The sequence below is a fragment of the Lonchura striata genome, chromosome 17 (genome assembly GCF_050655825.1).
Source record: "Lonchura striata isolate lonStrDom1 chromosome 17, ASM5065582v1, whole genome shotgun sequence".
NCBI lineage: Eukaryota > Metazoa > Chordata > Aves > Passeriformes > Estrildidae > Lonchura > Lonchura striata.
This window is the reverse complement of record NC_140719.1, coordinates 832625-853765: the sequence shown is the minus strand read 5'-3', so window position 1 is coordinate 853765 and position 21141 is coordinate 832625. Positions and strand designations below refer to the sequence as shown.

General features: G+C 44.4%; 1 protein-coding gene across 21 annotated transcripts; it reads right to left on the bottom strand.

Moving 5' to 3' along the window:
- Positions 1-127: 127 nt before the first annotated feature.
- On the bottom strand, positions 128-20925 carry FCN2 (ficolin 2). Of its 21 annotated transcripts, XM_085593978.1 has the most exons (11): positions 18230-20925; positions 15198-15324; positions 14533-14646; positions 13750-13814; positions 11875-11910; positions 10971-11068; positions 10642-10677; positions 8732-8859; positions 8209-8338; positions 7487-7621; positions 4602-6797 (listed from the first exon to the last, which is right to left on the bottom strand). In XM_085593978.1, exons 3-11 carry the CDS (start codon positions 14620-14622, stop codon positions 6547-6549), a joined length of 969 nt encoding a protein of 322 aa, XP_085450104.1. In that variant the 5' UTR covers positions 14623-14646; positions 15198-15324; positions 18230-20925; the 3' UTR covers positions 4602-6546. The 21 variants fall into 21 exon arrangements, with proteins under 21 accessions (XP_085450107.1, XP_085450115.1, XP_085450100.1 ...); XM_085593975.1 differs by lacking the exon at positions 15198-15324 and having other exon boundaries at positions 18230-20921; XM_085593984.1 differs by lacking the exon at positions 15198-15324 and having other exon boundaries at positions 13750-13803; positions 18230-20914.
- Between the last annotated feature and the right edge of the window lie 216 nt (positions 20926-21141).

The window sequence follows — 21141 nt, the reverse complement described above, 5'->3', positions numbered from 1 at the left end:
GCCCGGCGGCCTCGCTGCTCGACGGGCCCGGCCGGGCCGGACCCGCGCCTCCCGACTCTCCTGGGTGTGGAGGGGGCCGCGCCAATGTGTACTGCAGAGGTTAGAAAGTGTGAAATACATCAATCACTTGTTTTTTTGGTTTTTTTTTTTTTTTTTTTTGTGGGTTATTTTTTTGTTGTTGTTGTGTTTTATTTCAATATTAAAAGTTTATTAGTAATAAAATAGTTATAAAAATAGTAATAAAATTAGGGTAATAAAAAATTGGACAATGAGGATTAGGACACTATGAGACAATAAAAAGCAAAGAATTACAGACATCCGGATGTTTTTGGACACTAAGCTGCCAAAAACATGCGTCGTGAACAAAATCACGCTTAAAAGCAATAGCCTGTTGCATATTCATATATCTCATACATGATGCATAAATTCCTTGCAAATTAAGGATTTTTCTGGTTTTTGTCAACTTCTTCCCCTTAATCCTGGTGGTTCCATAAAGATGGAGAGAAGGTGGAAGAATGTCTTTTCTGATAAGGAGGCAGTAGCTCTTTATGTAGCCTGTTGCTGTTACCTCTGTGCGAAGAGTTTCTTGATTATCTTACCCTTTCTTGAGCTAGTAAAAAATATTTTATATCACATAGTTTCTATTTTAACATTATGTTGTAATCTAAAACTATATTTAACACGCTACTTAAGAGAATTAATACAGCATAACTTTCTAACATAACACATATAATAGTCATTTTAATATTTGTGAAAAGCCAATCATAAAATACACATTTTTCACAAAAGATAGCAGATGTGGGAAGTTAGTGCTGTAATGTGCACCTCTGGTAAAGGTTACCTGGCCACTCCATCCTGTGTCCACTTAGGTCAGAGCTAGGACAAGGAAACATCTCCTCCCCGATCAGTTGTTTGTTGTGGTTCCTCTGAAACAGAGATTTTTGGAGTTCACTTAAGTTAACAAAATGAATTAAGTATTTATATTCCAGCTTGTAGAGTTATGTGTTAAATTTTAACCTTTTACTTAAGAAACCTCTGCCATGGTACAAAGGGCATAAGAAAATGAAAATTTCTGAAGCTTCTTGCATAAAGAAGATACCAGAAAAGACTAAAAATGCAAAAAGCCCAGATAAAGAGGCTCCTCTGTCTCCAAGTCTGTCAAGACTGACAGATAGTTCTCAGATAAGCACCAAAAGACCAAATGAGCATGCACAGAGAGGAAGAGTTCAAAAGTTCAACCATGAAGAAGACCACGATCTTCAACCTCAAGAAACCACCAGAGATCCCCGCAGGACCACCATGACAAACCACATATGCCTAGAAGGGCATGGACCTATTTAGCATGAGAGGCAAGGACAGGCGGGGCCAAGGTTGAATATGCATGGCAAAGCTGTGCAATGTACTGCATATGGAACACCTTTCTAAATAAAAGTGTGGGTCAGACTGAAGGGGGGCGCACAACTTTTTGGAGAGCTATCTCGCTTGTGCTGGGCGCTGACAATACATACCCAATTCATAACTACCCCAAGTTGTGGAGTCTTATTTATTTATTTATTCTGCATATTGCTTTACCTCCCAAGCACAGGTTCATGCCATTGCATAAAAAGCAGGACCAGGGAGCTGAGCCAGCTGAGAAGGAGGTATGCTTTTCTTCTGTTGAATTAATTTTCTGTGGGATTGGTCTTTGAGTCCGACTCACAAGAGAGTCCATGCAGAGGCCTGTGCCAGCCCCAGGAGGGAAGGCAGGGGCAGCTTAAGTAGAGGAAGGTGAGGCCATGCCTTCAAGTAACAGCTGGATTTCTTCAGGGTTGTGGAATTGGCCCAGGAGAACACTATGGGACAGGTCTCTTGTTTTGACTCGCTCCAATGCTGAGCTAAGAGTCACCTCAGTGGACTGACTCGGTGAGGTGGGTATTTGCTTTATTTGGTGCTGGGTACACAAGGGATTTCTCCTCCTAACACACTCAGGACTTTTACACAGCACAATATATGGCTAAATTTCAAGCATGTTCATTACATTCCTTGGGATTAGAGTGGTGATACAAATTACTTCTAGGAAATCATTACTATCATTAGCATATGTAACACACAAGCACAATGTACTCTGGTGGTCGCACTGAGGAAGGCTCCAGTCTTCCTTAGGGGCCATTCTGATGAAGGCTGCTAGTCTTCCTCACTTTGCACTTTTAACCTTTCTTTCTGAAGCATGCACAGTCCTTTGCTGGCTGGTTCAGCGTTTTCTGCTGATAATAGGTTTTGCTCCTCTTACCTTGACAAGGTGCATTCTGTTTCTCTTATCTTGACAAGGCTAAGATGCGTCCTGCTTCTTAGGCTTGTGATTAATATTTGCTGACTCTTAATCATTGATCAATTGACTATTGATCAACTTCTTTCAGTTTCAGTGAGATTATGATGAGAAGGGCTGCAATGTCTGACTGAGAGAAACTTTGGTTTGGCATGGTGGACATCAGGAGAAAGGTTTGACTTTATCTTTTGCTGTTGATATCCCTGTAAAGTGCTGTGTGGGTGTTTCTGGGGCCGTGCTAGCTGCTGCCTTGAACCAGAGCTCAGCATGACAGCACTGGAGGGACAGAGGAGCCATGTCCCAGTGGAGTGCAGGGGGCTGGGAGTGGCACAGTGCTGAGCCTTATGTTTGGGAGGCATCATGCAGATTTGTGCCAGCCAGGTGACCAAGCGGTAACATCAATCCATGTGCAGGCTTGTCAAAAACTGCACAAAGTGGTGTTACAGTACCAGCCTCCCAAAACAATTCTTCAGGAGGTCAGGTTTGGAGGCACTGTAACAATGATGTGGCAGTTCACTGAGTAGTGATGTGGCTGCACTGCTCAGCAGGGCAAGCTGCTGCAGGAAGCTGGGGCTATGCTGCACAGAGCCTGTCCAGCATGAGACTGGCTCTGTTGGCCACCCCTGCTCTCTGGACCAACACTGTACAGAGATAGCGGACTGTGGACTCTGCATCCTGAGGCGTGCCATGGTCAGTGCCCCGAGGTGCACCAAGTCTGCCAGTGGCACCTGGTCACAGACTGCTGCCAGGACCTGCAGCACCATGCTCTAGGTAGGAGTGAGCACACATTAAAGGGCAGCTTTGTATCCTGAGGAGGGTGTCAGTGAGTGCGGGTGAGGGGTTCTGCCCCCCCAAAATTAAACTTTCACCGTTGGCTTTTCTTAACCTGAGCAGTCCATGCACTTCTGGCAAGTGTCCATTGCTTTGAATTTACTCTGAAAAGAATGCCTCCTTTATGTTGTTTGGGAGTAGGATATTGTTGGGCCATACATGAGAGATTCAATGCAACTTTGCTGTTGTGTTTTGCAGGAGAATGGCAGATCCATCTTTGAGTAAGGTTCAGAGACACCAAAAGCTAGGAGTGATTTTTGTAAGCCAGAAAATAGGAACTTGCCTGTGGGCAGGAGTGGGTGGGCTGGTGGTGGCAGAGGGGCTGTCTCTGCCAGGGGTGGCTCTTTGGGCAGAGCAGCCAGTAAACACAATGTTATGCAGGCAGAAGTAAGGCCAGAAGCTTCCTGCACATGCTAACCCTACAAGAGTGTGGCAGGACATTCCCTCTACCACAGAAGATCTTATCTGTAGCTAGTGTGTCAGCTCTAGATACTCTCCCCTCCACATTATGTGACGAGATAACCCAGGCCAGCTCACAGGCTAGTGAGCTGTTTATTTCTCTGGCACCAGGAGTAGAACTCCCAATAAACAACTGGGCGTGAGAACAGATGTGGGGAGATGAGCTAGAAATTCCCAACTGAAAGACACTACTTTTACAACTATAAAAGCTACATGAATTTTTGTGGAGGTAGAAACCTCCTACATGTTTCCTCCCTGGAAACATGTAGGGACTTCTCCCTGGAGTTTGGAATCAAATTCCATGGTTACTTTCCTGGGAATTGAGAGGAAGAATTTGATGTGTAGTCCATCATCCATTTAGTGGTAAATTACATTGAATCTTAATCTATACTATTTCTTCACTAGATGTAATAGGTACCTTTATCGTGCACTGTATTTTATCTACTAATAGTTTTTTTTTATTTCTGTGTAGTAAGTAGTCTGTTTAAAGTCTCATCACTGTCCTTTACAAGCAAAATTTAAACATTGAATGACCTTCCCCCCACACCCCCCCAGCCCGCTGAATTATCAGGCTAGCCCAGAGATCCAAGGCTTTGAGGGGAGGAACATCAGGAGAATGGGCAGAGATTTCTAAAAGAGGCTTTTACCCCAATATATGTTGGTTCAGCTCTCTTTATTCTTTGATGTCCAAGGGGAGAGTGGGGCAAAAGAGGACGAACAGGAATTGTCAGGGGTTTATCTAGACTTTGGACAGGGTGGGCTTCTCTGGCTCTCCGCCAACCCCGTTGGGGCAGGAAGGAGGGGTCCAGGGTTATCTTGATCAAAGTCACAAGGTCCCAGGGAAGGGGGAACAGGATGCCCATGAGCACAATGTAACAACTGAAGGTTTCTGTGTAGTAAGAGGAGAAGCTAGAGATGAGCAGAAAAAGGGGATTTAGCACTTTTAGCTAGTTTATAGCTGAGTTTATCAGCACCTGCTTATACATCTCTGCAGAGAAGTCTCTAGTAGTACCTTGGACCTCTGAGAATCTACTCCTGGAAGACAGCATCAGCAGCTGATGGGTGAGATATAGCTGAATGCTCTGGAACCTTGCTCCTGGTGAAGGCGTGTGAATCTCATTGGGAGTAGGAGAAAAACAAGATGGAGCTCCTGAAGAGGGAAAAGTAACTATGGGGCTTTCAGTGTGCAAAAGCTTCTCTGCTCAGACATACTCTTTCTTGTGTAACTGAAAAGAAGTAAACAGAGACAGGGCATAGTGAGTCAAGAGATGCCAACCCTCAGTCAACTGTGGTGAGGAGTCCAGCAGCATAAATGCAGGAATGTGAAAAATGCTTTTGTGAAAAATGCAATTGTGTCAATTGTCAATGGAATCAGCAATCGAAATTTTCTGACCGAATGGCCAAATAGAAGAAGTATAGTAAAGAGATGAGGCAGCAAAATGACTGATGCTTAGAATAAAATAGTGGAAGTTGTAGTAAAGCTAAAGGAATATTGCAACAAAGCAACTAAAATGCTTATGCATAATAAAAAGCTTGATGCACTTGAAAAATAATGTAGCAGACACCAGTGTAAGGCCTCCCTCCAGATGACCACCAGAAAGACAGGAAGCCAATGGCCACCTGGAAAGATTATGAAATTGCTGATCCCATCTTATTGGTATTTGCTGATTTGGACTAACCAAGCACATTGGAAAATGCTTTGTAGGCTTAAAAACAGTATATATACTTTGCTGAACTTGTAAGTGGTGAGTGCCGTTAGTGAGATGGTGACTCCCCAGCCATCCAGTGCTGCTTACTTGCTTTCTTTAAAATAAAAGATATAGAAATAAAATTGAGTTTGTCTATCGAAGTTTTATATCAGGAAGAAGAGACCTAGTTCTGCTAATAGTCAAATACAATACATGAACAGGATGAATTTTGTCCACCCACAAGCAGATAGCCCACCCTCAAATGCTACTGGAAACAAGATGAAGTGGAAGGTACTGGCACTGTACACGATGACCACACACTTGACTTGGAACTGCTATTGTGTCTTGGTACCACACATGCTGCTGAACAGACTGTTTTACATACAGCTTTTGGTCCACAGCAACTAATGAGAACATGCCCTGGAAGAATGGCTAAAGCTGGCTCTGAGCCCAGCTGCAGCTGTGTCCTGGTGGGAAGTGCTGAGCAACTCTGCTGTGGTTCCAGGAGCTGGGATCCCACCTGAGGTCCTGGAACACGTGGGGAAGGAAGGGGGAAACTGGTAGTGCTGACAGTGCTGTACTGGACGCTCAGTCTTTTCCATGCTGTTCTATGTTGTGGCTCCATCACAGCCTGCAGGGAGTGTGGAACAGGTCAGGAATTCAGTGCCTTTAGGGTGGCTCTTGGGTCTAACAGAAAGAGGCTGCATGCATATTGGAGTCTTCATATACATGAATTATACTGTAGAGTAATAATATCAGAGAGCTTTACTGAGGTGCACTGGCTCCTCCCATCACCTGGTCTTTGAATCAAGGTAATGCACTTTTCAGAAAAAGGTGCTTGGGCTGCATCAGTGGGGCTGCTGAAGGTAGTCGAGGTGAGAGAGGGTCAGGGTCTGGTTCTTAGAGGAGCTCAAACCAGCACCGATATCTTCTGGCTTCAAAAATCCTGCCCTAGGCAGAAGGCACAACCTGTAATGTCCTCTCTGGTGCATTTTTGTCCCCAAACAATATTGTTTTGTGTCTTCTGTTGGTGGGTGAGTGGCACCTCTTGGATCTAGTCAGGCACCTTGTCACCATGTTAAACTGGCCTGAACTTCATTTCCGTTTGCTTATAGGAGTAGTGGTATTCTTTGCCTGTCTTCCAATTGATGCCATCAGCGTAGCTCCCATGCACACCCATCCAGTACATCCCATTCAGGTTGGAGTAATGGCAGTCATTGTACCACCACGCTCCTTTGTATTCTGTGGCACAGTTAAAGGAACTCATGTCATTGTCCTGATCTGCTGTTGAAAATGGCATATCCTTGTGGTACGATAAAGAGTCTCCTGCAGAGAGCACACATTCACAGCTACTGCAGTAGGGATCACAAACAAGACACTGATGTGTCTGTGCACCCCTGCTGGGCACCAGTGGCCCTTGTCAGGTGCAAGGCAGGTTGTATAAATCCTGCTTCTCTCTTGCCCAGGTTGCCCAGGTTTCCTTCTTGTCTTGGACAAAAGCATCCTGAGCTCTGCTAAAACACATGGAGAATTTATCTATGCTTGTGAATCAAGTGGGCCAGATTCTTTTCACAGCTACACAGATGTCACTTCTCCTGCAATGCTCAGGTTCTCTGCAGGTACACTGAGGTCTGAATTATCAGACAGGGTTGCAGTGTGCAAAGCTATAAAAACCCAGAGCACTGCTCTCTCTGGTGTTCATTTCACTCATTCCTGAATGATGGATATTGAATTTTGAAGAAGATTGTTTTACTTAAAAAAAAAATTAAAAATTGGATATTGAGATGATTGAGTGCTGATGCTGCAAGTACTGAACAGCACCCCAGCCCTGGAAATGCCAGACCTCCTGGGCAAATGTCTCCTGCCAATGTAACCAAAAGCAGACCTTGATCTGGCTGATGCAGAACTGTTGGGAAGGTCAGTTGGATTGGGTGCTGCTCAGGACCAGGCTCATTTGCTATTAAACCATAGGGCTGAGCTGGAAGGTGATGCTCTGAGTCACATTTCTTTGGGTGATGGGTGTCCCCCTCCATCCCTGTACCCAGAGGTCACTCAGTACCTGAGGTACCATGGCCAGTTTTAAAAAACTGACTCAGAATGTAGCTGATACAAGGAGTATGCATGATACATCTTTGCATAGAAGCTGAACACTTCTGAAATGCTCTAGGAAACAGACTTTTCCAGTGAGCTGCCTCAAACTTACCAGCGTTTCCATCAAGGAAGTCTCCTAGAACCAGTCTGTATTTCTCTGACTCTCCTAACACTCTGAATGAAGCATACTTGGCAAAATAGCAGTTGTTCTCAAAGTCTCTCAGGTCAATGCGGAGTTCACAGGGCCCTGGAAGAGAAGATGGACAGCAGTGGTGCAGGGAGGATGGTGGGTATGCCATTGGATTTCAGGGAGGAGTGTTTAAGATGTTGTGAGCTAACTTGAGAGGAGCTGCCATTACTTGAGAGATTTTTATTTATTTAAAATTCCTGCAGAGTCTCTTTGCCTTTGATGGTTTTCTAGGGAAACACCTTTTCAGATATGATATTGGGTGGTCATGAGCAGGAGTTCTGCACACAGCTGCAACTCCAAGGGTGTATGTGGACCAGATGATGCCATCACAAACGGTCCAAGTAGGAAGAAGATATGTTGGCCTGTCTCTAGGATAGATCATGCAGCCAGCTCATTCTCTTCCCTGACTTCTAATTTGGTGGTTTTTTTGGTTGATTTTTTTTTTTTTTTTGTTTTGTTTTGTTTTGTTTTTTTTTTTTTTTAGAGTGCAATTTCCTGTATGCAATAGGCTGCAAAGAGCCTTCATCCTGTTTGGGATTAGTGGGGTCCTCAGATGAATATGAGAAACTCAGAGGTCTGCAATGACCCAATGTGGGTATAGATAGACTCTCATGGCTCCATCCCGGGACAGAGGTAGACCTTACCCAGAGAGGTGAGGAAGTGGATGTTGTCATTCCCCATCCAGAACTCCGTCAGCTGGTTGCCAAAGCCTCGTTTGTATGAATCCCAGTCTCGCAAGAAGTTCACTGACCCATCCCAGCGCCTCTGAAAAACCTGAAAGAGACCCTCAGACCCACCAGCCCATCCCTCATGCAAAAGCATCCACAGTGCCTGGGGGACATGCCCTCAATGGTAAATGCTTCCCCTGCATCAGAACACTCTTGTGGGTGTCTGGGGAGCAAACCCCACAACAATGCCTCACTCACTGATCTCCTCCATATGCCCTTGGAAATGAGGAGGAAATGATTTGCTAATTTCAGCAGGGTCTGTGGCACTCAGCCTGCTTCCAGAGACAAGTCTTGGAGGAATCCCCTGTATCCAGAAGGATTCACTCAGGCTTAGAGATGTGAACCTTGGCTGTGTGTTTCTATTTTTGAGCCATCCTTTGCAGCCTTAACAAGAATCTCTGTAGAAACATGTAAACCTCCCTTTTCTCATCCTACTCACAATCCATCCCCCACCATCTGTGTCCATGTCGCAGAAGACAGTGGTGGCATTGCAGTCTTGGGGGTAGATTGTGTACCAGCCACTCAAAATCTTCCCTTTGGCCAACAGTTCTTGGCAGTTCCCCGGTTCTGTGTAAATCAGAGATTGAGTGGAAAGAGTTATAATGTGTTTACTGATCATGGAAGCACATCAGCCTTGAGCCTTTGAGCCCTTCAGCACCCAGTTGGCTCTTTGTACTGCAGGATCCTAACATAGAGCTGCTGGGAGCCAAATCCTGCCATGGCTTCTGGGCTCATATGTTGCAGGAGAGATGGGCATATTCTAAGAAAGATGGTCTAAGGTGCTGAGACTCCTCTCATCTGCAATGACTTTTGGGGGTCTGGATAATGGAGCAGATCTTAAAAAGATGACAAACTCATGATCCAGAAATTTGTCCCAGCTCCAGAATGTATGCAGGGCACAGAGAGTATGTGGGTAGTTCACAGCAAAGGAGTTAGTGACACAGGGCAGCTTCCTGTGATGCCGTGAACAGTGTTCAGCTCATGATCTATGGATTGAATCATAGAAATACCCACGGTTTGGGTTGGAAGGAACATTAATGCTCATCTCATTGCATCCCCTGCCATGGGCAGGGACACCTTCCACTAGACCAGGTTGCTCCAAGTCCCATCGAAACCTGGCCTTGGACACTTCCAGGGATGGGTAGCCACAGCTTCTCTGGCCAACCCATGCCAGGCTCTTACCAGATTCTGAGTAAAGATTCATCTCCTAATATCTAATCTAAATCTCTCCTCTTTTAGCTGTAAATCATTCCCCAGTGTCCCGTCACTGCCCATACAAAAAAATCACCCTCCAGCTTTTTTATAAGCACCCCCTAAGCACTTGAAGGCCACACTGAGGTCTCCCCAAGACAAATAATGCTTTTGAATATGTACATTTTTATATATATATATATATACACACATATATTAATCTTATGTATACTTTTTTTCCTCCCCAAAACCATACCTGCTGACAGAACTTCAGATTCACAGGAGACTGAATGGTCCCTATTAGACATCCCAACCTATAGCTGTTGTTGGGAAAGCCTGGGAGGATGATCAGAGAGGTGGTGGTCTGGTGCTCAGCATGCTAGCTGGTGTTGCAGGTGTCCCAGTGTGCTGTGTGTGATACATGGATACACAGATGTACCAGGCTGTCTTGTGACCTCCCTAGCAGGGAGATGGTCCTGGACTTGGCCCTTTCCTTTTCCTTCCTATTAGTCAAATCTTTTACATGCCCAGAGAAGTGCTTGGGGCAGCAAGGGACAAGTTCAGTGGCATGCCAGTCTGTCAGGTGTTACAGCAGCTTTGATCTGTCTGAGCCTTTATTGTGGCCCTACAGCACCCATTTGCAGCCAGAGGAGGTTGTAGCTCTCCTCAAACTTTAGCTCATGGAGACAGAGGGAGCAACTGAAAATTGTTTCTTTTATTTTTCTTCTTCTCTTCTAATGAATAAGTTGCACATGTGCACTCCACAAGTACTAAAGGTGTCACTGCAAGTGCAGGAGTATAACAGCCTTTGAAGTAGCCACATGTCTATTCAGGTGTTTGTAGTGGTTTCATCTTAGAAATCAGGACACCAAGTCTGAAAAATTCAGATACACCTCCTTGAGGGTACACAGAGGAGAGGACATTTAAGTAGTGCTCAGAGGACCTAACTTTCCCAGCATGGCTGGAGTACAGAGTAGACCCACAGAAGATGCATGTATCTGTGAGAAGCAAAGATAACAGTGATATTTCCTTATTCTATTCTTCAGTGTCACTCTGAACTTTCTGTTCCTATCCTGTCCTGATTTCTGGTGCAGGTAGTCCACCACCATCCACTCTGCAAAGCTGACCAGTGTTGTGAAGACCTAGGAAGAAACTTACTCCATATTTCTGGAAATCCAGGCTCTCCTTTTGTTCCTGTTGGATAAACAACACCATCAATTGCTCTCCACTTTCCACACCCAGCACTCCCCTTCCCAGTACTTGAGATTTGTCAAGACAAATCCTGCTGCACTGGAGAGCTGTTATGTTAGAGGAAGTGCTTGGCTCATCTGCACCAAGCAAATGAAAGGCATAGAGAAACCGGGCAGGAAGAGTTGCTCAGTATAAGCTGTCCTGGCTGCTACCAGGCCCACCAGAGGAGACCCACCAGCCTATCTGCACAGACCCAGGAAAGCATAGAGAGGTAGATGGGAAGCCAAGTCACAAACCCCTGTAAACTACAGCAATAACACCCAGTTGCTTCAGACACTGGGAAGAGCTCTCCAGGTTGACCAGGAGGTACATGGGGTGGCCACTGCGGGGTGCACTATAAATATAAATAAATACATTTAAATATATTTTATGTATATTATTATTATATATTATATTATTATATATATAAATATGTATTGTATATTATATCTCTATCTATCTATCTATCTATGCACAAAGAGCAGCAGCTTTGCCTCTCTTGGCCTGTTGGACCTGGCATGATCTATTTCCTGCTAGCATCTGTTTTAGGACTTAGAGGTCCAAATTGTGAGTGGGTGAGTGTGGGAAGAAGGAAGCAATGCACCTTGGAAAGGCAGAGTTACAAGTCCCATCAGAAAAATGGCTGCTGCTGGCACAGGGCTTCAGCCAGTGGTTTGGGAGCAGCAGTGACAACTGGAGCACTAGAACCATCTGCCAGACCAGTAGTGTTGGACCCAGTGATTGCCAGCCAAACTCCAGAGAGGGATGCCACAGTGCAGATGGTGCTCAGTGGTGGGTGCTTGTGGCCCTCACATGCAGGATGATGGCACAAGGGAAAAAACCCATGTTTCCTAATACCTTGTTGCTAGTGCTGGTAGAGACATTCCTCTGGCACTAGCAGCAACTGAATTTCATTTGAGCATCTGCATTTTGCCATAGCATAAGAATATTAACACTGCCCAAATCTGGCTGGTCCCTCAGCTCTGTGGCTTCTGCAGCTGATGGTGCCAGGCAGCACCATCAGCTGATGAGGTATAACTGCCAGCAAACAGCCCCATCCAGTCTCTGTAGCTGCTCTCATCTGTTGTGTTGTAGGAGAACAGCACAGGGTGGAACTTTACAAAGTAGCTCACATGATAAATCCAGCACAGCATGATTTACCTTTCATCCCTGGGAAGCCAGGCTCTCCAGCTGCTCCTACAAAATACAAGAGGAAAATGCTCATCACGGATTATCCAATGCAAATGCATTACTGTGCCTCCACAAATGACTGCTCCAACCCCTCAATATGTCTTAAATGTACAGGAGAGGCTGTCAAGAGGTGCAAAGCTACAGTGTTTGGCTGAGTGTCCCAGGTGGTGCTGCTGCCTCAGCCTGGCTGCTCTCTTGATCAGCAGTATCTCTCAAGAAGAGAAGGATACAGAGGAGAGAGAACTGCTGCTCCATCTCTTGGAATGTATAAGGGATTCACAGTTCCATTTCAGTGACTTTTTGTGGGGGCTTTCTGTTTACAGTCAGGCACTTACGAGATTTTGATCAATAGGGTTTGTCAGAGGTTTTCAGTGGTTTTGTCCATCTCCTGCTGGCATCTCAGTTCAAGTCTTGGGTGCTTTTGGCCAGGAAATAGCTTCATATTCAGCACGTAAAAAGGGATGTGTTCCCTGCTAGTCAGTGCTGCTCAGTCCCTATGGTTCCCTTGTGCTGGCAGCTGCATTCTTTAGAAGAGACACTTTTCCAGTATTTTCAGTACATGTCCTGCTGAAGTTCCTAAGAAAGCCTAAGAATGCCAGTTTCTCAACAGACATTGTCCTCTTCAGGGGTTCATCCCATTTTAAAGGAAATGTTGTCCTGTGCCATTGTTTGATCCCGTTCTGGTCAAGTGGGCACTGCACACTGAGTTGAAGGCTGGAGGCTGCTGAAAGCAATGATGTGCCTAGGCCTGAGCAGCAGGCCTAAGCCAGAGTAGACTTACAAGATGGATCATGAATATTGTGTGACTAACACCATCAGTATTATTTACCTAAAAGATAGATGACAAAGATGCTTATGCTAGCTGTTTATAACCTTGTGTAGTTGTCTGCCAGAAATGTATCATTTTAAGAAGCTTTTCCAACTGAGAGGCTTGTTTGTAAGGTATTTTAGGGGAAAACCCTCCCAGCCAAGACCTGGGCTCTGAGCACTGGTCCTGGCTAAGCAGGAAGCATGCCATCAGACGCAGGCATTCCTGAGCTAAAAATAAAATCAAGTCATTTTGACTAGCTGATTTGGGCCTATAAACACTGGACTCTCTTTCAGGGCAAATCTGGAGACCACACCTATGGATACACCATGTAGGATTTTCCCAATTGCCCGGAAGGGTTGTCCAGGTCCTCTCTGTGAAACAGGGCTCCCCAGTGACTGGATGATTTTAAAGTATTTAGGCAATTGGTGATGTATCCTTCTAAATGACTATCCTGTCTCTCGTATAGTAATGATTATGTGCATTACCTTGCTAATTTTTGCTTGTTGCCAAAGCCGAGCATGTAGTTTTATTGAATTTATTATTTTACTCTGTTGCCTTTATATTCATAGTAAAATAAGATCATTCTTTCCATTGGTATGTTCTTTAAATTGCCCCTGGCAATTGGCAGAACAAGCACTCAGCATAGTGCCTCTGCATCAGGCCTCTGGGCTGAAGATCCATAGAGAGCTCCAAAGCTCCTCAGAGCTAGGGGGCATTTGGGCAGGCTTGTTATGCTGGAGGCAGGTTAGGGTAGGAGTGGAAAATGAGGAGAAGTCTGATTTTAGGGTCAGTGAGAAATTTCAAGAAGAGTGTTATCTTCTTCTGTGTTGTGGTCCCAGACACTCAAGGATACTGTTTCTAGTATTCACTCCATGCAAGAGCCATACCCCAAATCAGGCTTTTCCTATTCTACTTCAGCACTATTTCTTAGCCTATGAACAGTCCTGCAGTTCATCTCTGTAGACCCAGTCTCACAGTACATGTCCCGAGCTTGGGGTCATTTACAGATTAGAGCTGCATATGTTTCACATTACCTTTTGCACCAGGTGGTCCTGCTTTCCCGGGGAATCCCTGGTCTCCCATTTCTCCTGCAAAGAGACTCATTTTTTATGGGTATGTTACAAACTAACCAAAGCAGGGAGTCACCTGGGCAACTGGGCCTTGGCTTTCACTGAAACAAGGGAGCTGAGGTAATCAGATTCAATCTTGTAACCTATTTTACTGTACTTTTACCTTAGTCCTTTTTTTCTATTGAAGCCTTACTACTCTGGTACTGCCATTCAAAGTCTAAATTTGCAGTTTAGAATTCTTAGGAGCTTTGATACATTGTGGAGCCAGTCCATGGATTTTACTGTGGTGGATCATCTCGCTCAGTTGATGTGATTCACCTTCTCTGTGCATTGGCTATGAAAACTCGGAAGGACCCCCATCTCCCTTGCTCCCCAGAACAGGGGTTGCCAGTATATTTCCCACACTGTTCCCCCAGAAAAAGGCAGGAGCATCTCAGCCTCCCTCCCACCCAGATTGTTGGATACAGCCCCAAAAAATAAATGGATTATTTTCTGCAGAAGAAACAAATGAGACACTTCACACCCCAAGATCACATCAGATTGACAGGACAGGACTCAAGGAAGAAACAGGTCACTCTATGTGTACCAGCATATATCTAATTGGGGTGGTTTCCACTTCAATTCTCCAGTTCCTCACAGCAGCCAGTGCCAGGCCAGCTACTGCTCCAGACTCAGCTTGCTTCCCCTATCCAAAGCAACAAAACCATCTCATCTCAGGGTGCTCATCACTGGCTTTAGGGGCCTTACCTTTTGTTCCTGGGAGACCTGCTTCTCCTTTTGGGCCAGAGACACCTGGGATCCCTGGACATCCTTGAAGAATGGCAAGTCGGTCAGCATCACCCAGTCCCACTATTCTCACCTCTGAGAAATTAAGACAGTTTTTGTGAAGATTATTAAGGTTCTGAAATGTCTTGGAGAGGAAACCAAATCCTTTGAAGTTGAGGAACAGTGTAATCAAAAGCAACAAGTATGGAAGTTTTGAGGTGTTGTATGGATTGACAGATGGCATTGAGGATCTCACATATTAGAGAAGCCAGACTCTGCATCTCTCTGGCTTCAGGGGAGTTCAGTGTGAGAGGAGGCTGATATATATGACATTGCATGCATGATAAATATACTATAATTAATAAAACATAAGCTAAGAGGTGCCCCAATGGGGTATTGATAGCAGAGTAAGTGATGGATCTCTGGACAGTAAGGGTAAGACTTATTCTGAATTTCCTGATGGCAGGTCTGTTTGAAATTGCCCCAGGCCTTCCTGGGGAATACAGTCAGAATGCTGTGCTGCACAGCATCCCCAGACTGATCTTTTATATTGCTCTGTATCCTTTGGTAACTGCACTGAGGCCCTACTAAAAAAAAAACCCCAAACGGGGGAGGGCAGGGGGGGCGGGGGGCGCGGGGAACCTCACCAGAGACTGTCTGTTCCTAGAGACCCCACTGGTGAGGGAACAGTGTTACATCACTAGTTGGAGACAGTAGCTTTCTTAAGCAGCTGCTGAGACTTCAGCCTCCCCAGTACTCTCCTCCCACTGGCAGCTGAATTTAAAAAAGCAAAGAAGAAAAAAAAATCATATGCTACTTCTCCCCCTCCCTTTGCAACCTCCTTCTCTTATCAGGGGGGATGAAACAGGCTGTCTCAGTGAGATAGCAGTAAGATTTGTGCTTTACTCACCTGAGCAGGTGTCCTCAGTATCACAAATAGTCACTCTTAGGCTGAGTAGTACCAAAAGAGCTGGGATTGCTGTCTCCATTGCTAGCGCTGCTCTCTGCACAGCTCCCCTCAGCCACTTCCTGGGAGCTGTGGTCAGCACTGACCCATCCAAGCATTTTATATCTAGCAGACAGCCTCAGTGCAAGCTCCACCTCTGTACTTGCCCACTGGCTGCTCTCAGGTCTGGGGCTTGGCTGAGTCTCAAGCTGTTTTGCAGATAAGCTGCTTTCCAAAAGTCTGATGGGAAAGTTCTTGCCTGGCTGCCCCAGCCTGCCTCACCTTTGTCCTCTGCAAATTTTGGATGCCTTTTCCTTCTCATATTGTATTTCTAGAGAAAATAAACCAGCAAAGCCATATTTACCTAAGTGTAGACAGCTCCTCTCATCCTCCCTGCTAGTAGCCCTTTAGGAAGAGCAGAACTTACTGTGTAGATGGGGAAACTGAGGCACAGGGAGTCTAAAGCCCAAGGTCAGCTGAGGCCAGTGGCAGAGAGAGGCTACACATTCCTGAGAGCCTGGCTCACATTCCAGCGCTCTTCCTGCCTGGCAGCCCAGCACCACTTTGCATGCATGATTCATGAATGACAGAGTTCAAACTCAGGCAAGGGTGGGTAGACAGAGCATGTTTGATTCCCCCCCCCCTCAACTGTTCATTGTACTAGTGAGCAGGATTTCTGGTTTCTTTCACCCCGTGCTTTGCTCATTTCTGCCAGGTTATTAGAGGTCCAGTCTGCTTCCTCCTATTATTTTCAGACCCAGAACCTGTAAAGTTTATGAATTTTAGTAGAGGGAAAAACTTACATTTTTCCTCCTTATTGTTACATCCCAGTTCAGAGGAGACTGATTTATTGGAGATTTTTTTTCCCGGGATATCAGATGCAGAACACAGCTCCCCCTCAAGCACTTCTATCATAACGTGCCTCTAACAGCCCAAGTGCCAATGATACATGACAGTTTAATGTTAAGCAAATGGAAGAAGGTTAGGGAGAGGTAAGTATTTGATTGCCACTTAAATTCAGCATCTCCCATATAACCCAGATATACACTTATACACATGTTCTTATTTATATATGTAATAATATAAAATAATAACCCAGTAGATGTTGCAGTTATTTTAATTCCTAAGAAACAATTCTGGCAGGGAAATGTACTTTCCTTCTCCTGTATGGAAAAATTGCAGAATAATCAGAGGAATTGTGACAAGATGGGCTGCATTATAGTTTGGGTTTTGCTTTACATGAGAAAAAGCATCTCACTTGTGGCAACTGCTGTGCTGCAGTTCTTGGGACAAAATGAGATCAGATCCTTTCTTCCTTCAGGAGGAAGCCTCCCAGAAGGAAAGAGAAAAAGGATTGGCAGGTGCTAGGGAGGGAGAGATCCATGCAAGACAGATCTAGGGTGACTGTGAACTGTACACCTCTTTTCTCATCTGTACAGCCTGTGCTGTCCATCTGCAATAGACTGATGTCTGGACTATGGGGCAGATGGAGGTAATGTAGAGCCAGTCCCCTGCACTGAGAAGCCTTCTCCTGCCCCAGTGCCTCTGCTCTCTTTGTGGAAACAGCTGCAATACCTTGTTTCAACTGGAGGCAAAAGCTGCTGCTTTCATCTGTTTCCCTTTTGTAAATTACTCCAAAAAGCAAAGGCCTTGCAGATTACCCCATAGTTACAGTCTCTCTAGGACTCCAGGCTAGATCTGTCCAGACAAATCTAAAAATAAATAAAAAAGGTCTGCCTGGGTTTTTCCAGGTTCTCCATTAGCAGGTTCCATCTCTGGGTTGGGCTGAGAATGTATGTTATGAAGGCAGCTGTGATATATCTGCCCAGAACTAATGCATCCCCCTAAGTGTTACCAGCTGTGGGCTCCATCCAGCCTGGTAGACATTAATGTCTCCCCATTTTCACCTGGGAAAGAAGCAGTGTCCTTGTTGATGCAACTACTTTTGGAAGCAGGGAGGAAACTGCCAATGAACAAGCTTAGTCCAAAGTAGGTCAGACTCCCCAGGGTATATTTTGAAATTGGCACAGAGATCGATATGTCCTTAATTGCTTTTTGTCATGTGAAGGTTGCAGAGGGCTTGAAAGTATACAAAGATCTTACATCAAAGAACATCCTGACTTCAGATAATCTTGACATATTCCACATTTTGCAACACTACCAAATAACAAACATGATTTTGAAAAGATGATCTTCTATTTTGAAAACATTTTAATTTTTTTCCTCAGTGTTGCTATTTTGCAGGAAACTTCAGAACACATACATTTCAAAATACAAATTATTAAAATTCAGTTTCCCAGATGCTTCAAGGTAGAGAAGATAGCTCAAAATAAGGTAACTTTCAGCTTCTTTTCTAAGCCTACTCACCCATCACCCAGGCCTCATCCACTACAAGAATGTTCTGAGCTCATTGGGCGAAGTTTTCTATGCATTTCAGTTATAGTAATTCCAAGACAAAATCCAAAATTATTCCAAAATTAAATACAAGAGACTTTAGAAAATGTTACATAGTGTTTAAATGTCTCCTTCACCATCTAGAAAAGTAGAGGCTACTTTATATTACAGCATGGCTCACTGCTGCTCTAGAGAAAGACATACTGATCCTTCAGGAATAAGTGACTTCCCAGGAAACAGAAAATCAAACCTTTTCTAGAACTGCTCACTATAATTAATTTGTTTTACATTGGTGTAAATTCTGCAATCATTCACTTCCAGGATAACTGCAAGACATACCTCCTCTAGATTTTGGAGAGAAATACACTGAAGACAATGTTTGGTGCATGCAGTAATGTTTTAGAAAAAGGTTTTGTTTTTCCTCTACTTTCTGTTATGGAAGCTGTTGTTTAGCAACCACCCTGCTGAAGTCCTCACTCTGGAGACTGGTGATGGAAACACAAACCTAAACAGACAGTCTCCAGCTCTCTGGTTCTACTACAGAACTCAGAAATGGCCAAAAGAAGTAGTCTACAGCAGTAAAAAAACAACAACAACAACAAAAAACAAAACAAACAAAAAAATCCATTAAAAAAAAGAGGCACTAATCCTACCTAGATAGTCTAAACAAGTGTATGGCAGCATCCCTTAGTAACATGATACAAGACCACTCACCACAGAAGTGCTGTCTAGAAGCTGCAGCTAGGTAGAGGAACAGCAGTGAAACGTCTGTTGTCAGAGTTTGGGAGCATCAGTAAGACATAACTTGCATTTGCTCCAGGCTCAAAAGTCCAGTTTGTGATCCTGTACAACAAACTACATACTGCGGCTTTTGGGGGTCACTTGCTGCTGTCCCCCATCCCTCCCCGGCCCCCCGGGACCCTCCAGCTAGCTGTCCCCTCTGGGGACCAGAGTTTGCCACGGTCCCGCTGCCCTGGGCTCACCAGGCAGCGGCTGGGTTAGCACAGTCCGAGCACCGGCATTGCCTCAGTCGCTGCTAGGAGTCGAGATAAAGAGACAAAGAGAGGCCAGTGGTATGCTGTCCAGAGAGATTGTATTGCCTGAACAGTGGCAAGGACCAAAGACCCTGGGCTACTGCCCATATACAGTTTTATACAGCAAAATTAAGAAATAAGGTCTAAACAATAGAGACAGTGTCCAGCTTAGACACATCAGAACCACCCCAGGGGTCAGGCCCAATGGGAGCTGCTCAGGGGTGGGGAGAAGGGGATTACAGAAAAATGCTGAAGTGAAACTTTCCTGAAACAATGGGGCATACAGAAATGTATCTTTTCCTCAGTTTCCCATTCCCAAGGCCTTTCTAAAACCCTTCCTCCACACTACCATGCCAGCATGATAGCAACACATACTGTTTCCTACTAGAGACCATATGCTTTCCATCTGGAACACCTGGCTTTTTCCTTTAAAAGTAGCATAAAAAATAAAGTTATTTCTCTTGCTGGAGAAAACTTTGTCTGTGGTTATTTTCTGAATGATTGCCAGGGGCCTAAAAACAAAATAGCAATTGTCTGCTACAAAAATTAACCCCATAAGCCATGTGCACTCTATTGGGTCCAAAGGAAGGCTATCTGCTTTATCCGAGTTCAACTGCAGCCTAAAGTAGTAACTCAGCATTCTGTAAAAAATGGTAATTGTAACTATCTCAGCAAATATGGCTTTTGAAGATACCAGCTGTCTCTATTTTACAGGATTTAAACTCCTTACTTAGCTTGTCTCATAGAGATCATCTTTAAGTTCAATGGTACAAGACTTGAGTAGGGATATAGGATGAATGCGTGTCCACATTTGGCAGCAGGGCAGTGCAGCTATACAGGAGCCATACTTGTCTTGGCTTTGTATGGTTTCCTAATGCTATGAAATGAGAACATCTAGAACCTCCCTGCAGTAGCTGAATGGGCACTTGCAAGCAGCAGCTGGTAGTTTTTACTAGCATCTCCAATTTCTCCTCAGAATATTCTCCCCAGCTACCAAAATCATCTTAAAGCCCCTAAAATTTCCCAGCACCATTCCTGTCTCCTTGCATTTCTGTCTCCAACATTAATTGCAATGTTGCTAATTCCCCTTATACCCAAACTCCTCCATCATTCCTACAGCAACCTTCTCAAGCCCTTTATCTGTTTTCTTGGTTACTACTTATTTGGCTTAGAGCCCTTGATAAGGTAGTTCATTATTTAGAGCATGTGCTGATAGAGCATTGCCATTGGAACACACAAGGGTACAAGATTTCCCTGCAAGATGTTCCGGGCTATCTCCTATTTGCACAAACCATTTTTAATTCTTGAGGGCTGGGGAAACAGGAAAAATTGCAATGGCTAGAGCAGAAACACTGAAAGCAAACTGGTGCCCAGCTTTGTTTCCTTTAAAAGACTAAAATAGCAAATCTTGAACAACACAGAAGTGCGACCATAACATTCACTTTGCATTAAAAATGCTGTTGGAGAGAAAGGAAAAATGATCAAATCCTCTGTTGGCATTCCAACAAGCATTTGCAGGACTAGGGCTGTACCAGTACAATTTCAAATAATTATCCAAACTGATATTGCTTGCAAGCTATCTCCCTTAGCTTTGTGACTGAAAGGTTAAAATATTTTTGTAAAAACAAAAAAGGAAGATGTTAGAATCAGTCATATAAGATAGTCTAATAAAAGTGTATATTACATGTGAGTAGCTGCTCCAGGAGTGCTTTATTTTGACCCTCAGGTGGTTATACAGTGTATTACTTCTAATTTCATCTGATATTTTTTCTTGCCTCTCAGAGGGTGCAAAATAAAGAGCTCTCAGACTTTAGTATTTGGTCTTACCACCTATGTTTAGTGTGGAGTATTAGAACATTCCTGCTGCAAATGAGTTCCTGCATCCAGCATTATTGATTTCTTTGTTTTCAACTGAAGACTTAATTATAAACTGTGAGCTTCAGACAGATTAAATAACTTACCTTCATGAGAACTCTGTGTGATCAGTAGGCTATATTGCAATCTGAGGCTCAGGGAGACTACACCAGTCAAAGGTACTAACTGGTTCTGAACACCCAATTTGGAGGCTTCAGCAAATGAGGATATTTTATATGTAGCCTTAGTTAGCATACAGCTCATAGCAGGCATCGGTTCCACAGATCCCTTCTTAGGCTGTCAGGAAGGTCATCTACATAATGAGGTACATTTACTAATAAGCCAATGTAGGAAATCTGGATA